This window comes from Aythya ferina (assembly GCF_964211825.1).
Source record: "Aythya ferina genome assembly, chromosome: 19".
NCBI lineage: Eukaryota > Metazoa > Chordata > Aves > Anseriformes > Anatidae > Aythya > Aythya ferina.
Window position 1 is genome coordinate 5,303,410 of NC_140309.1, and position 15,839 is coordinate 5,319,248.

At 54.9% G+C, this 15,839-nt stretch overlaps 1 protein-coding gene across 1 annotated transcript; it reads left to right on the forward strand.

The window, feature by feature from the left end:
* The first annotated feature begins 259 nt into the window (after positions 1-259).
* P2RX1 (purinergic receptor P2X 1) lies at positions 260-9,648 on the forward strand. The gene is made up of 13 exons (XM_084493581.1): positions 260-592; positions 3,077-3,224; positions 3,690-3,761; positions 4,036-4,105; positions 4,408-4,504; positions 4,871-4,951; positions 6,143-6,284; positions 6,764-6,894; positions 7,201-7,291; positions 7,832-7,897; positions 8,418-8,510; positions 8,844-8,891; positions 9,143-9,648. Exons 1-12 carry the CDS (start codon positions 456-458, stop codon positions 8,886-8,888), a joined length of 1,173 nt encoding a protein of 390 aa, XP_084349707.1. The 5' UTR covers positions 260-455; the 3' UTR covers positions 8,889-8,891; positions 9,143-9,648.
* The last annotated feature ends 6,191 nt before the right edge of the window (positions 9,649-15,839 follow it).

Here is a 15,839-nt window from a genome sequence, read left to right on the forward strand (position 1 = left end):
GTGGGCTCTGGGGGGGATGGAGCAGGACATGGGTTAGGGACAAGGATGGGAGACACGCAACCCCAAACATCAAGGGGGCAGAAAGGTGATGCCCTGATCGCACTGCCTAAAATCCTCCCCTGGACCCCTGTGTCCTTGCCCAGACCCCCTCTGCTCCCTGCTCCCTCCCTGTCCCCAGGGAGGGCCCGTGCACCCTCCCGCACCCGTCCCACCCCCGCTCCATGTAGGGCACCGCTGCACCCAGCCCAGCGCTTATAGGAACAGGAAACCCCGTCCCCACGCAGAGGAGGAAGCCCGACAGCCCGGCCGAGCACGGAGCAGCTCCGATAGCATTTTTATTATTATTTATATTTATTTATTTTATCTCTCTGCAAACAGAGGAGCGACGGCAGGCACGGCCCAACCCGCGCCGCTGCGAGCAGTGGGGCCGGCGGCGGCACAGCCCCAGTGCAGCCATGGGGCAGAAATGCATGGAGAAGGTGTCCTCCTTCCTCTTCGAGTATGACACCCCTCGGATGGTGCTGGTGAGGAACAAGAAGGTGGGACTGACCTTCCGGCTGATCCAGCTCATCGTCCTGGCATACATCATCGGGTAAGGCTCGCCGGGGCACGCTTTCCCAAATTAGTGCTTGGCCACCACGTTAGAAAGGAACGGGGAGGAAGGGGCTCTCAACACGAGGGGGTTTTGCCGATGGTATCGCATCCCCTGTCTGTGGGAACCCCATCCTGTGTCCCGCTGTGGGGCTAAGCCCTGTGTCTTCCCCATCCTGGCTGCTCAGAGGCACAAGCCCTGCCCAGCCCCAGTGCTCGCTGAGCCGCCTCCAGCTGCTGCTCCAGCTGCTGGCCAGCAGCCTGAGAATCTGTTGTTATTTTTATTTTTCTTTATATGAAATAAGAGGCAGCTGGGGCCAGCGCGGTGATTTGTGAGACCCAGGCGGCTGCAGACAGGGCCATAAATTTCCCTGTCCCCTCCCCGGCTGCCGTGGGGCCGGGACGCGGCCGCGCTCCAAAGCCCTGTTTTGCTTTGCTTGTACAAGGCAGCCCCAAGAGCAGCTCAAAAAAAGGGCAGCGAGCTGGGCAGGAGGGCTGGAGCTGCACGAGGACATGTGTCCTCAGGTGCCCTGGGGCTCACAGGGCTGCTCAGAGCTGACTTTAGCCCTTGGGATCCTTCTTGTAGCGGGAGAAGGCACTGGGGATGTGGTAGTGAGAGGTGGTGGGGCACAGGGTGCCGCGTTATGGGGCTGGGAATGATGTAGAAATCGTCACTGTGCCCAATGGGCTGGAGCACCTGCACCTGGTGGCCAGGAAGGACCCATGGTAGGAGGTTTGCACGGAGAAGGGGTGCCTGGCTGCTGCGGGCAGAGCAGAGCAAGAACTGGGGGAAAAAAATGGGTATTTGGGGAGCACAGGGTGGCTGGCACAGCACAGCGGGGAGGTGGTCACACCTGGGGCTCCGAGCGAGCTCCTGGCAGCTGTGGGGGCAATCCCAGCTTCACCCCATCTCCCCTAGAAGGGGGGACAGCATCCCAGGGGCTGCACCATGGCACTGGGACCCCACATCGCCCCTGCCCTGCTCGCCAGGGTGCCCTCAGCCCAAACCACTCCTGTGAAGGGGGAACAGGCAGAGGCAGTTGCTTGCAGCAGGATTTCCGAAGGAACCATGGCTTAAGTAACCCAGCTAAAACGGGCCGGGCAGCAAGGAGAGATCAGCAGAAAAACCTGGAGGGGTGATGAGCAGGGGCAGAGGAGGAGGTGTTGCCGTAACTCTGATGGTTTTGCTGCCTTGGTGGGGTCGGGATGTCCTGCTGGACCCCGGCTGCTTGCATGTCACCACTGCCTGCCCTCTTTGAGATTAGCTCTTCCTCGAAAGCAAGCTCAGCAGGCAGATATTGATTTATTTGCAGTTATCTCAGCTCCGTGCCCCTGGCAGGAGGCACAGGATGCATGACCGTGTGGCCGCAGCGGGGACATGAGCGCGGAGGAAGGAGCGGCCCCTCGCTGCAGACAGCGCCGCGATAAGGCGCTATCGCTGCCAGCCGGGCAAGCTGCGCCTTGTGGCTTTGGCTTCCTGAAATGTTTGCATGCGAGGAGGCCGAGATGATGGCAGGATGGGGCAGGAGGCTGGGTGACACCACCAGGGGATTTCTGTCCCCTCGGCGGGGCGCAAGGAGGTGCTGGCAGCACGGGGAGATGCTGCCCTGCTGCTGGGGCTCGGCAGCTGGGATGGGGCCGCACCCTGCCCTCCCAGTATAACCCAGTACAGGTTTAAGGTGAAAAAGGCGAGTTCTGCAGCAGTGCCCCAGTTTCTGCCCTCAGCCCCGGGTGCTATTCCCTTGGCTCGGGACACCCATGGGGCTGCAGACCCCAAAGCACCGTCCCTGAAGGGTCCGGCAGCCGCAGGGCAGAGCTCCAGGCAGGGACAAAAAGCAGAGCGCTCCTTTTTTAGTGCTGGGAGCACTACCCGACATGGTCACTCACCCGTGTTTATAGGCTCCCCGAGTCAGACCTGATCCAGTGACAGCTTATTTATGCCCTGGGTTAAAAAGTGCCAGGAGCTGGCCCCAGCAAGCCGGGTGATGCGGCACGAGGGATGATGCCCGCAGTCCCTGGCACCGCAGCTCCCTGGGCTGGATGGGGAATGGTGGCCCTGGGTGGGGAATAGTGGCCCTGGAGGGGCCCTGGGCTCACCCATCTCCCAACCCCGGAGGCAGCAATTTGGGGAGAATATTAGTGCAGGGGATCAGAAGGGACTAGGTGGGCCGCTGAGTCCAGCAAGGCTTCAATCCTAAATGCCCTCCAGACCCGGCTCTACCTGCCTTCGCCTGCCCTCAGCCACAAAATGCATCCCAAACCCCCAAATAATTGAGCCTGCAGTGAGGGAAGGTCCTGCAGCTCCCATACACCATGAGCATGGGTGGGAGAGTTCAGCAACACATCCCCAGGCCCTCTAGCAAGGGGAAATTTGGGAGGTAATTGCAGATGCCTTGGAGCACAGGGCAGTCCTCGCTGCATCTGCCCTGTCCCAACCTGTCCTGTCCTGTCCCCACTGTGCTCACCCCTCGCCTTCCTCCCCCAGGTGGGTTTTTCTCTACGAGAAGGGCTACCAGTCGCAGGACAGCATCGTCAGCTCCGTGTCGGTGAAGCTCAAAGGCCTGACGATGACCAACGAGAGCGTCCTGGGCCCGCACGTCTGGGACGTGGTGGATTACGTTTTCCCACCGCAGGTAAGGAGGCAGGAGGGGCTGGGGGGGCTGTTCCCACCCCGACCCCATACAGCAGGGCCCGGTGGGGTCCTCGGTGCCAGCTTTCCATGGGGCCAGCCACAGCACAGCTTCTCCCCGGTGGAGAGCAGGGGGCTCCTGCCACAAACCTTTCCCCATGTCATCCCTGGGGAGTGCCTGATGCTTGGGACCCCCCCTGGTTGGTGGGGCACATTTGATGCTGCCCCCACAAGGCTGAGGGCTCATTCAGTGCCTTCAGATGAGGGCACCAAGAGGGGACTGGTGACACCACGGCTCCCAAGGTCACCACCAGCTTCCCAAGGTGGGACCCAAGGACACAAATTCAGGGTAGAAAGGAGCCACCCACCCAGCCATGCTCTGGTGGTTTTGGGGTCCCACGGGGAAGGGGCTCCTCTGCTCCCCAAAAACACCGTGCCGGCTGTCAGCTCCTTGGCTGTGTCTCCACAGGGGGACAACTCTTTCGTGGTGATGACCAACTTCATTATCACCCCTGGACAGAAACAAGGAACCTGCCCGGAGGTAAGCGCCCTGGCTCCCTTCAGTGGTCACAGCGTTGGTAACTCGGGGGGCTGAGGTGGTGGCACCGATGGAGCAATTCTCCTGAGAGCGAGAAGTTTAGTAAAAGCGGGAGCCTTAAAGCTTAAAAAAGAAACCCCTCACCCTTTTCCCTGCCGAATTCGGATGCCCATGGCTGGAAGCGGCGTATGGAGGAGGCTGTTGCCCCATGGGGGGACGGACAGAAGCCCTGGGGGGTGCTGGTGGGACACAGCGCTGAGCGGCTTTCCCCAAACAGCTGCCGGATGCCGGGCGTTGCACGAGGGACAGCAACTGCAGCAAGGGGACCTACAGCCGCGAGGGACAAGGTACGGTAGCAAAAGAGGGTCCTACCCGGGCTGGCCCTGCTCTCCTCTTCCAAATGATGTCTGAGCTGAAAAAAAAACTTTCCTGATAAAAGGGTAATCAAGGAAATTAAACACTTCCCCTATACTTACAGCTTTCTAACAGCTAATTGGCCACAGTTAATTGCCCTTCTAATAAAGGGGCTATGTTTGGTGCTTTGGATGGCCGTGGCAGGGCTGGAACCACAGCCAGGTCCCCCAAATCCCGGTGTTGAGCTGGGTTTTCCCAGGACCCAGGGATGCGAGCAGCTCTCTCTGCCCCGCAGGGCTCAGGACGGGCAGGTGTGTGAATTTCAACAGCTCGGTGAAGACCTGTGAGATCTTTGGCTGGTGCCCTGTTGAAGTTGACTACCACGTTCCCAAGTAAGCAGAGATGCTGTCACCCTGTTTTGCACCTGGCTGGGACCAGAAGCAGTCGGTGTAGGGCAGAGCAAGCCCAGACTCTGCAGGTTGCTGCCAGGACAGCCCGGGTTGGTGCAGACCCTGTGGCTTTAGATGCTGCCTGGTGTCCCCAGGGGGTTGTGTCCCTCCCGGCCTGGTTTGCTCCTGGTGGCTCTCCCCTTCTCTGCTGGGTTCTCCACGCGTGGCCCAGCCGCCCTCAGAGCAGTCGTTCTCTGCCCACAAGCTGTTCTCCATCTCCAGCCTCCATGGACCCTTGTGAAGCACCTCTTGGCATATGCCAAGTCCTTTCCTCCTTGCCATGGACACGTGCCACCGCTTGTTTTTCAGCCCTGCCCTCCTGTCAGAAGCGGAGAAGTTCACCTTGTTCATCAAGAACAGCATCACCTTCCCCAGGTTCAAGGTGTCCAGGTACGGGGAGGGCTGGGGGGAGGACTTCTGCTTGGCCATGGCCCGGAGGGGAAATCAGGGGCAGAGCTGGGTGCACGACGTGGGGCTGTCATCCCTCACCAGTGAGCCCAGCTGCTGCCCCCTCCACCACCAGCTGAGTGTGCATCTAAGACTTATGACACCACCAGTCCCATAGCTGATTTGGGGCAAATTAGGAGCAGCTATTTGTGCTGAGCACGGTGGATTCCTCACTAAGCCAGTCGCATCCCCACTCTACAGCCGAGGTTAAACGCCCCAGCACGTGTGGGGCTGCCCCACAAGGGGTGGTGGGACCCTCACTGGCAGTGGGGTGAGGTGGTGGCGGGGGCTGCAGGGGGGACATGGCAGGGGACAGCAGGGCCTGGGAGGAGAGGGTGGCCGGAGCCAGCTGGGGTCAGGGGAGACTTCCTGCCTTTGCTCGCTGCTGCTAATGAACTGCCGAGCAGAAGGGCTGGGATGGGACTGACCAGGGCACAGGGTTTGCAAAACCATCTAGGGCAGGGAGGCTTCGGGGAAAGGCTATTTTTAGGAGAAAGGGCAGAGCCGGGTGGCAGGCTGGACGTCATCCTTCCCTTTTCACCCTTTTCACCCTTTTCACCCTTTTCACCCTTTTCACCCTTTTCACCCTTTTCACCCTTTTCACCCTTTTCACCCTTTCTGGGGGAGATGGCAAAAAAAAAAAAAAAAAAAAAAAGGCTGAGAGTGGGTGCTGTGGGATGCACTGTTGGTGATTTGTCCTGGATGGAAACTGTGCTGAGAGCATTGCTCGTGGGGGGGAGGCGGCTGGGAGGGGTGGTGGAGGCCGCGGGAGGGCTGGGGGACGAAGCAGGGGCTGCAAAAAGAAGTGAGGGTGGTGAGTACATGCTGAAACATGGGGAGGGGCTGCAGGCAGAGCAGTGAACCCAAAGCTGATGTGGAGACACTTGTGGGAGAGCAAACAGCAGGGAGGCAGCCACACGGGGAGCTTCAGGAGGAACAGGGTGGGGTGGGGGAAGCAGGAGGAGAGGGTCTGTGCTCCGTGTGGGATGGAGGACGAGGCCTTGTGCAGCCTGACCCAGCTCTGACGTGTCCCAGCTTTGGGCAAGGCGTTGGAGCGGGGTCACACACACAGCTCCTTCCCCACCCAAACTGTTTGGCTCTTCAGGGCCTTTCCCACTCTGCTTTCATGTGCAGGCGCAACTTGGTGGAGAGCGTCACCAAGGATTACCTGAAGAAGTGCACGTACCACAAAGTCACCGACTCCCTGTGCCCCGTGTTTGGCCTGGGCTACGTGGTGAAGGAATCGGGCCAGAATTTCACTGTCCTGGCCGTTAAGGTACTGGATGTTCAGCGACGTGCCTTGGGACACAGGGAGGGGGGCATGGGGCTGGCTGAGCTGGCACCGCTGCGAGGGGTGGGATTTCCCAGGGCCTTGCATGGCAGTGGCAGAATTAAATCTCTTAAAGATGATGAATCTCCTCAGATGTGGCCTTTTCTAGTGTACTGATTGAAGGGGTTTAGTGATTGATGTGTTAAGCCATGGGGCAGGCAAAACTCATGGGCAAAATCAGGCAAGGAAGGGCCACAGAGATCATCGCTGCTCAGGACCGACCATGCCCCGGGTGTAGCATGGTGCTCAGGAGCAAGAGGGCATGAACTTCATCATACATCCAGCATTTAGGGCCAAAAGAAGAGTCTCAGCATAGGGCATACAGCCTACCGGGGAGCCAGGACACCCTGTAGCACCCAGGGGGGCCACCTACGAGGAGGGCTGGGGTGTCTCTGTGTCACCCGGTGCTGCTGTCCCCGCTGCAGGGCGGAGTGGTGGGCATCACCATCGACTGGAACTGCGACCTGGACTGGCCTGTCCGGCACTGCAAGCCCGTTTACCAGTTCCATGGCCTCTACAATGATGACAGTAACGTCTCGCCAGGCTTCAACTTCAGGTGAGGGCACCCCGCTGCCTCCCCAGGCAAGGTCTGAAGGTGAGGGTTTGGGGGATGCCACAGCACTCGGCGGGTGGCAGTAAATCCAGGACTGCTCTCCAACGTAGGTGCTGGTTTTGCAATGCCAGACAGCAGTGCTTGATGGAATGGGATAATGAAGCAATAACCCAGTCCCTCTGGGGGTTAGGAGAGGGTCAGGAGCATCCTCAGACCCCATCCTGCTCCACATCCCACCAAGGGTCCCAGTGCTGTGGGGTGGCAGACCCCCATTAACAAGCCATTAACGTTCCCTATCTGATGGCACAGGTACGCCAAATACTACAAAGAAGATGGGACAGACAAGAGGACCCTGTACAAGGTGTTTGGGATCCGGTTCGACATCCTGGTGAACGGCAAGGTAAGGGCAGCTGGGCACGGGTGTCAGCAGCACTGTAATGCAGCGCCGGGTCTCATGGGGCCATTGTATGGACCACATCTATCAGCTGCAGTTCAGCCTCTGGTTTTGTCCCAGAACAAACCCACTTTGGGAGTTTGCGAGGACTATGGAAGGCTGAAACCTTTCACTGACATTTCCAGAACACTTATGTTTATATTTATTTTTTTTTTTTTATTTTCCCCTCTCTTTCTTCCCACTGGGAAAGAAGGCTTTCCTTGTGGTACTCCCACTGGCAATATTTAAAGAGTATGCATTCTTTCTTTTAGTTAAAAATACAGGAAGCAAAATAATTTCAACAAACCCAAACCAACCATATTTTTCTGTTTGACGAATGAGTTTAAAACCAGCTCTTAACCAGCTCCTGTTTCTCTGAGTTGTGGGAAATTTCGTGGCTGGAGCTGCTGCCAGGCTCCTCAGCTGAGCCCTACCTGTGGCTATCGCAGCCTTCTCCTGCCGCGAGCTCGTTGCAGCATCTCACCACTTCCCTCTGATTTTTTGCAGGCAGGCAAATTTGACATCATCCCCACCATGACCACAATTGGCTCTGGAATTGGTATTTTTGGAGTGGTAAGTTTGGGTGGTTTCAGCTCCTGTTTTGTGTCTGATTAGTGCCCTGGTGATGAGCAGGAGTGGGAAGGAGATGCCCAGTGCCCCGTTAACGTGGGGAGCAGGGACCCATGGCCATGGGCTGGAGGGATCCAATGTCCTGCTGGGCAGCCCTCCTGACAGCCACGTTAGATGCATTGCTAAGGGGATCTGAGAGGTGGTGAGCAGCAAGGCGCAGCCCTGAGATCCTGTTTCGTTATGATCCTTAAAGACTTTGGCACAACTCAAAGGGTGCGTGCGCTGTGTGTACCCAAAGGGGAAGCATTTAATTTCTGTTGAAATTGCCCGGTGTCAGTCCCAGCAAGCTTCTTTTCTGCCCTAAACGGACTTTTGGAGGATTCATGCTTTTCAGCAGCTCCACGCAGTGGGCTGAAGCAGAAGTGACCCCAGTTTGTGGGACAAACCCGGACAAACTGGGAGCACAAGAGGGCACAGGCGAGCTGGGAGGGCAGCCCCAACCCTGCCTGTGCTTTGGTTCAAGGCCTCTGTGCTCTGCGACCTGCTCCTGCTGCATTTCCTCCAAGGCCGGGACTACTACAAGCAGAAGAAATTCAAGTACGCGGAACAGGAGCCTGTGAGTACTGACACATCCCTCCCTGCCGGAGGCTCTCGGTGGGTGAACGTGGGTGTGTGCCCCGAGCCCCTGGGGATGTCCGAGGCTGGGAGCCGTGTCTCCCCTCCAAAATTACTTTCTGTGTGACTCACTCACTTTCTGAGACCATCCCTGTGACCACAGGATGTTTCCTGTCCTTCTATAGGATATGAAAGCAGGTTCCCTCAAATTCACCTGAGAATAAGCTCGCATGCTGGGGGTTAGGAGCTGGTGCTTCCCGGCTGCTTGTTCCCCCGATGTTAGCAGGGGGCAGGTCTGTAAAAGAATTATTGTTTTCTCTTCTTTAACCTCCAGTCAAAGTCGCATAAGAAAGGGAAGGAGCTGGACAACACGCAGTGAGAGGTGAGCGGGGTTTCCCCAGCCCAGCTGGTGTATGGTTATGGGTCTCAGGGGGTTCCTAAGGCCCTAGAAGGGCGCAGGGTGGGAAACAGCAGTGGGCTGTAATGTCTGATGTGGCATCTATGCTTCCCGGGGCAGGCAGGATGGGGATGTGGGACGGACATGGGGTTTTAGGGTTTTAGGCAGCAGCATCTCTCCAGGAGGCAAGTTGCGGGCAGGACACCTGAAGCCACCACGCACCTCTTTCTCTCCAGCATCCACGCTGACCGACAAACCTGCACCTTCCTCCTCCTCCTCCTCTTCCTCTCCCAAAACACAGCCGTCATCCCCAGACCCAGCCCTAAGGCCAGCAGGAGCAGCATCCAACGCCAGCTCACGTGAACGCAGCACCCTGCAGCCAGGGCAGGATCTGGCTGGCCCAGTGCCCTGCATCTGGCAAGGCTTGCTGTGATGCCGGGGTGGGTGACACCTGCACGGGGCACAGGGGCCCTACACTTGCTACAGCACCCACAGGACCTCCACCAGCCCTGCCTGGGGTGCCGGGGCCGTGCTGGGGTATCCTGCACCCCAAGCCCTTAGAGGAGAGCATCGCTGCCTTCCCTTCCCCAGCAGTGCCCCTGAGTGGCTCCGGATTGAGGAGAGGGGAGTGGAAGGAGAGCTGGCAAGAACCATGCCCCAGTCCCCCAGCATGGGAAAGAAAGGGTTATTTTGTGAGAATGTATTTTATTAGAAAAAATAAACCTTTAGTTTTTCTACTACATCTTTTTGCAGCGCCCATGCTTGCCCTGGGCAGGATGTGGGGTACGCTGTGGTTTTCAGCACTGGGGAGTCTGTGCACGCAGGACAGCCCTGCGAAGCGGGCTGGAGCACCGAGCCTCTGCGAAGGAGCTGGCGGAGGCTCCCCCGGGCTCTGCCCTCCCGTGCGGGGCCCCCGGGCCTCTGGCCACGAGCACGGCTTCTTATCAGCATCGTCACTTGGGTTTCCGTCTCAGACAGGCCGGCTGGCGGGGAGCCACGAGGAGCTGCTGCCCTGCGCCAGCTCTGCCTGCTGCTGCCCACGCCAGCAGGGCGAGCAGCGCTGCCCCGCTCAGCTCCTTGCCCCCAGCTACCAAAGCACCCCGAGGAACCCCTGCCGTTCTGGGCTCTTTGCCCCCAGCTGCAAAACGGCCCCAAACAGCCCCTGTCCCACGCTGCTGGCTCTGCCCGGAGCTCTCGGGGTGCACCAGCTCAGACTTTCTGCGCTCTCTCTTCAAGGGTCTGCCCCCTTTTTTGGGGAAGCTGACATTTCGAAACTTTGTGAAAGCTGAAATTTTATCTCGGTCACTTCAGAACTGGATTGCAGCTGCCTTGGGGAAGTCAGCAGAGGGAGTGGGGATGCTGCACCCGCTGCAGGACGGGAGCGGGCACCAGCAGCACGCAGGGTGCACACAGTGCCCCGGGTCCTATGCGACATGGGCTGCAAGCAGCTGAAATTTGGCCATGAGGTCAGCAGAGTTAACGTCAAGCTGTCCATCCCCCACGAGGAGGTGATTTGCTCTCAGAAGGATGCCCCAACTTTCAAAAAAATTATATTTTTAAGACTATTTTTAAAGTTGGGTGTGTTGCTTTGTTTTTTTTCACCCATTCTCCTGCTGGGAGCCGTCTGGTTGTGCGGTGGTGCAGCTCTCTCCAGCAAGCCACAGCCAGCAGAGGGGACTGGCAGACCGCTTCTCACATCCACAAGGATCAGAGGCAGCGCAGTGACAGCGTTCAGGTTCACCTCTTGCACCCGCTTAAACGGGGTCGATCTGCAGGCAAAACTAAAAATAGCCAGGGCAGGGCTGCGGGTGGAGCAGGGCATTGGTTTTGGCTGCTTTATCTTTCAAGCTGCTTGTAATGCAAAGCCTCCGTTCTTTCCCAAGGAAGTATTAAAAGGCAGAATAGGAAATTAGGAGAAATGCTACTTGTAAACGATTCCCAGCAGTTGCTATTCAAAACCTCTGAGCTGGGATCCCTAAAAGTCCCAAAACTGCTTTAAACATCACGGGAGGGTTTCTTTTCCATGCCTGCTTTGTAAGATACACGATTTGGGGATCCTTGCCTTTGCCTTTCCCTCACCAAGCACCTCCAGCAGGACAAGAGGCTGTAATTCGAATTCTTTCACCAACACAAGCTCCTCGTCCAAGCCAGCGACCCCAGGGCCTGCGGCTTTCAGGTGGAGACCATGCAGAGCCTGGAGGGAATGCAGCAAATGTCTGCTGTGAATGGAAACCAGCCCCCTGTGCGGTGTGAAAAGGTCAGGAAAGCCCACGGCAACTGCTGGGGCCCTGCCTGGTGCAGGAGGGGCTGGAGCTGGCACTCAGGGGGGAGAGCGTGGAGGAAAGGCTGGCACGGTGCTCTGCTGAGCACTGCAGCTCCCAGCCCCCTCTCCTGTTGCCTTTCAGTTTGGTAAAACCCATGGCAAATAGCTGAATGCAGGATTGTAGGGAATAGTTAGAGGTCTGCAGATGTTAAGTGCTGAAAAATGGAAGTGATGAGAGGTTTCAGGTTGTCCCGTGAAAGCAGCTCCCTGCGGCGTGCTGGCAGCTTGGGGCATGGAGGCGTTTCAGCGCAGACCGCAGCAGGGGCAGGACCGTCCTCGCCCCTCGGTTCTGACCTGCTGGTGCTCTTATAAAAGTTCCCGTGCTTGGCACCCATTTGGCCATTTGAAGCTGTAAAAACATGCCCAGTGCCTCATGCAGATCTCTGACCTCTGAGCAGCGAGCACAACATCACAGAAACCCAACGGGACTTGGTCATCATGTGAAGACCCCTCAATGCCTGCTGTGTTGCTGCCTATTTGTGCTGTGACAATTGAGCGTGTTTACTTGTTTGATTTAAAACTCTATTTAATTGAGTTTGGGATTTTACAGCATCATTTACCTATTAGAAAAGTCCTAATAGAAAAGTAACCCTCAGCAAATTAAGCACTGCCTCCCCTGAGCCAGGAGTACAGTGCTGCTGCTCCCGTGTTACAGAAAGGGAAACCGAGACACAAGCAAATAATTTCTGAATGTGAACAGAGACGTGGTAAGCAGCTTCTGCCTCCAAGCGGTTATTATTACTGGTGAAGGTTACCAGGTTGGACCTGCAACAAATTTATCTTTTCCTCCCCTTGGGCTTGGTTACTCTGACATAAATGAAGTGGCACAGCTATTCTGGAAGGGAAATTGCAGAAAAACTTATTCTGCAATAATTGTGCTGGTTAGTGATTCTGCAGAGATGAGGGACGGTATTGCAACCTCTGCAGAGCTGGCAACATTTAATCATGATGTTTGCGCACAATTCCCAGCACAATGAGGCCCTGATTTCCACCTGGTGCTTCTAGACACCGTAACGATGCAAATTAAAAATGATTAACACTAAAAAAAGAGGCGGCCCCTTCCTCCACAATCCCTGCTATCTCTAAGCGCGCTCATTCCTTCTCTGGCAGAGCGAGCTCCTGGTTATTTTTAACCCAGCCCTCCAGATAGGACATTCTTGAATTTTTCCCTAAAAAAAAACACACCTGCCTTTCTGGTTACACTAATTCCCATTCCCTCTTGATTTGGGAGAGTGTTTTCAGCTGGATAAATCCCCCGGCTGACACAAGCACAGGACCGGCAGCACTAACTGATGATTTTATTTCCCTCTGTCCCAACAACACATATTCTCAGGCCAGATTATGCTGTGTGGGGAAAGGTCCCTCTCTGCCATCACCATGTTGGACATGTGCAGGGCATCCTGCAGCCCCACTGCCAGCCACACTACAGTTATTACAGCTCATTTTCGCTGCTGCCAGCTCCGCTGTACTAATTACGCCACGCTATTTTCTTTCGCTTTCTTTGGTGGAGTGCTCTCTCCTTCTCTTATCTATTCCTAATTGCTTTATTGCCTTCTTTTAGAAAGCGTAAAAGTCAAAAGTGGCCAAATGGATTCTGAATATGGCAACTGTGAAGTCGGCCGAGCAGCTCTTTAGCAGCGGTGCATCAGGATGGCCGCAGCTCGCAGAGCTCTGCTGCTGGCACCAGCACGGATCCTGCTCACTGCTGCGGCACCTCAAAGACGTTTGGCCCAAGCTGTTCTTAAAAGAAATGCAACATTTTTTTCTACCTCAGCACACCTGTGAAATGTCTGGGGAAATGTAAAGTCTCCCTCTCGTGTCTGCAGCTCAAGGACAGGTTAACCACCCCTCCAGGCCCTGCACCCAGAAAACACGTGGGAAATACTAAATGCCAACCGTCCACCCCCAGACACCATTGAGCAGAAACACCAAAGTTTTATTTTAACCTTGTTACAGCCATCCTGGTGTAAGCATCAGATAAACATTATTTAGGACTCTTTGCACTGGTCATCAGTGCTTTGCAGTGCAATCACTTGTCTCTTATGGAAAGGAAACTGAGGTACGTGGGTTTTGTTTTCTGGGAGAATCAGCAGTCTGGGACTGAGCTTTGTTAACCAGGTTACTGCATCAGGTCAAGTGCTGGCAGTCTTTGCCAGAGGCAATAGTTTCAAGCCCCGATGTTGGTGCTAAAACTGTTTCAGACATCCCTGGTGATTTAAGCTGACTGATGTTAAAGGAGACAGGTCTTTAGGGGACAATCCTCAGCACTTCCCAAACATCATCATCCAGACATCTCGAAGCTAGAAGTGAAGCAGCCCAAATGACCTCTGAAACCCCTGAAAACACTTCTTGGCACTGCTTATGACAAGAAGAGCCGGAGGCTGAAAGTTTCATTGCTCAAGAAAAGCAGAGATCAGCCTTTGCCTGGGGCACGGGGGGTGCACTGTGTGGGGATTTCAGGCCCCAGGACACAGCAGGGCCCTGGCCAAGTGCCTTGTGGGGCTTTGTCCCATCAGAGCGGGATGCCAGGGATGAAACCCAGCTGTGTGACTGAGTGTGCATGGGACCCTGCAAGGCCTTATGAGAGGTGGGTGTCATCGCTGTATGGGCCTTTTTTCATGCTTCTAGGTGATTTGGAACAAGAAAGTGCCAGGATTTGGATGTGAAGACGGCGAAGCTTTGTCCCCAGGCAGCCCCATGAGCCCTGCCTCTGCTCTTTGTGCAAGGGCAGACCTGAGGCGCTGAGGGACTGATAATGCTCTTCAGCATGATCCTGAAACTGCTGCCTTCCTCAAAGGGCACAGCACCACACCTACCTGGACCCCAAATTGCTACAAGGATGCCTTTGTTCCTACCCTGACCCTGGGACCCAGCTGGCATCTCGGCAAAGCCCTGCAGGCTGCTGCACCCCCTTACAGCAGGTCTGTGCTGCCCTGCACGGCTCCTGTTGGACATGACCTTGAGCACCTTCTGCTCAAGACCACCACAGAAGCAGTCAGGGCTTCTGGTTTTACCCAAAATGAGGCTCCACTGCTTCATGCAGAGAGCAAACATGGCCTGGGAGGGCAGCACAAAATGCTGGCAGCCTTTTGTGCCAGGCTTTACTGTTGAAAGCAGGTCCTAGAATTGTCTTGCTTCCTTATTTCTGTCAGATGGGCCTTCTGCATGGAAAAGGAAAAGAAAATGTATTTCCAGATGCCAGTGATCTATCCAAGGGTGGAGAAACTGTCCCTACTGCTTTCCTTTGGTAACCATGCCCTCGATGCATCGTTTATATTTTTGGTTCTGTTTCTTTGTTGTGTTTGCTGTAGAAAGGAATTGTGTACCTGAAGTGCAAGACTGGACCCAGTAATATTTAAAGACATGAAACCACAGAAACACTGGCAGAACTATAAATAAAATACCTTGAAAGGGACAAACCCTCAAATTGCCAATAGTAAAAACTAGCAAAATCAAAAAGATATTTGATGGTCACTGTAAAATGTCAGCCCTACCACTTCCTCTCATTCACATCACGCTGCTGTCCACAAGATCCCAAAGCCCTTCTCTGCCCCAGTGTTTCTGGCTCATGGGGGATCAGCTCCACTGGATTTTCTCCCTGATGATCCTTCCTAGGTTTCTAACACAGGGATCATTTAGCTGAATGTATGAATTCTCTAATAATCAAGCTTGCAACCATGCATGCGCTCACCTTCTAGCTTGCTGGATAAAGAGAAAACAGCCTGGTTTTGTTTGATTGTTTTTTCAAAATAAATAAGAGGGCAGAGAAAGTTGTGGTCATATAATGGGATCCATTAAAATTGCCAACAAGCCAATTTAAAGATTAATAGTAGGCAAATAAGCTCTCCGAGGTTCCAAGGGAAAATCAAAACATTTCAGCTCAAAATATTTTGACTGCATATTGGCAGATCTGATAAATATTTTAGGTAGTAAAGTGAAAGGGCATTAACCCCAGACAAACATATTCATCCGTAGTTCTCTGCTCAGCTGCACATGGTCCACCAGGGTGACAAAGCACATTTCTGCAGAAAATGCAAGACTTCGATGCATACCGTAAGTTGCTATAGGGTATGTCTGACTAAAGACATGTATCCACAGAATGAGTAAGGGAAAAAGTTCATGGTCATTGCACAACTTGCAGAGAATTTTGGTGTTTTAGTGATTTTGTGCCTTAATTACATGTTGGTACTTCTCTAAACACTATGAAGACAACCTGACTAAAGTCTTTTTGGAATGGGAAACAAGAAGTTTATAGTAAACCACAAGCTGTATTATTAACATGTTGAGTTATTTTGCAATATGAAACAGTTGTTAATAAGTTAATTTGTTTCCAAAGCAGAGGGTTATTTGAAACCCGTTGGAAGTAAGGGCAGGACTTTTCCATCCGCTTGTCACAGCAGGAAGGAGCAGCAGTGTGCCGCAGGTTGAGTTAGGGCAAGGATTTAATCCAACTCCTGCTCTCAGGCTGAAGCCAAGATCTTCTGGTGGGGACACTGGCTGTGAATGGGGTCACAGCAGAGCCCAGCCACAAGTCACTGGGCACAGTTTCGGTGTCACCAGTCCTGCACCTCGTGGCTGGCTGCAGGGGGAACCCCTCGACTCAGGCACCC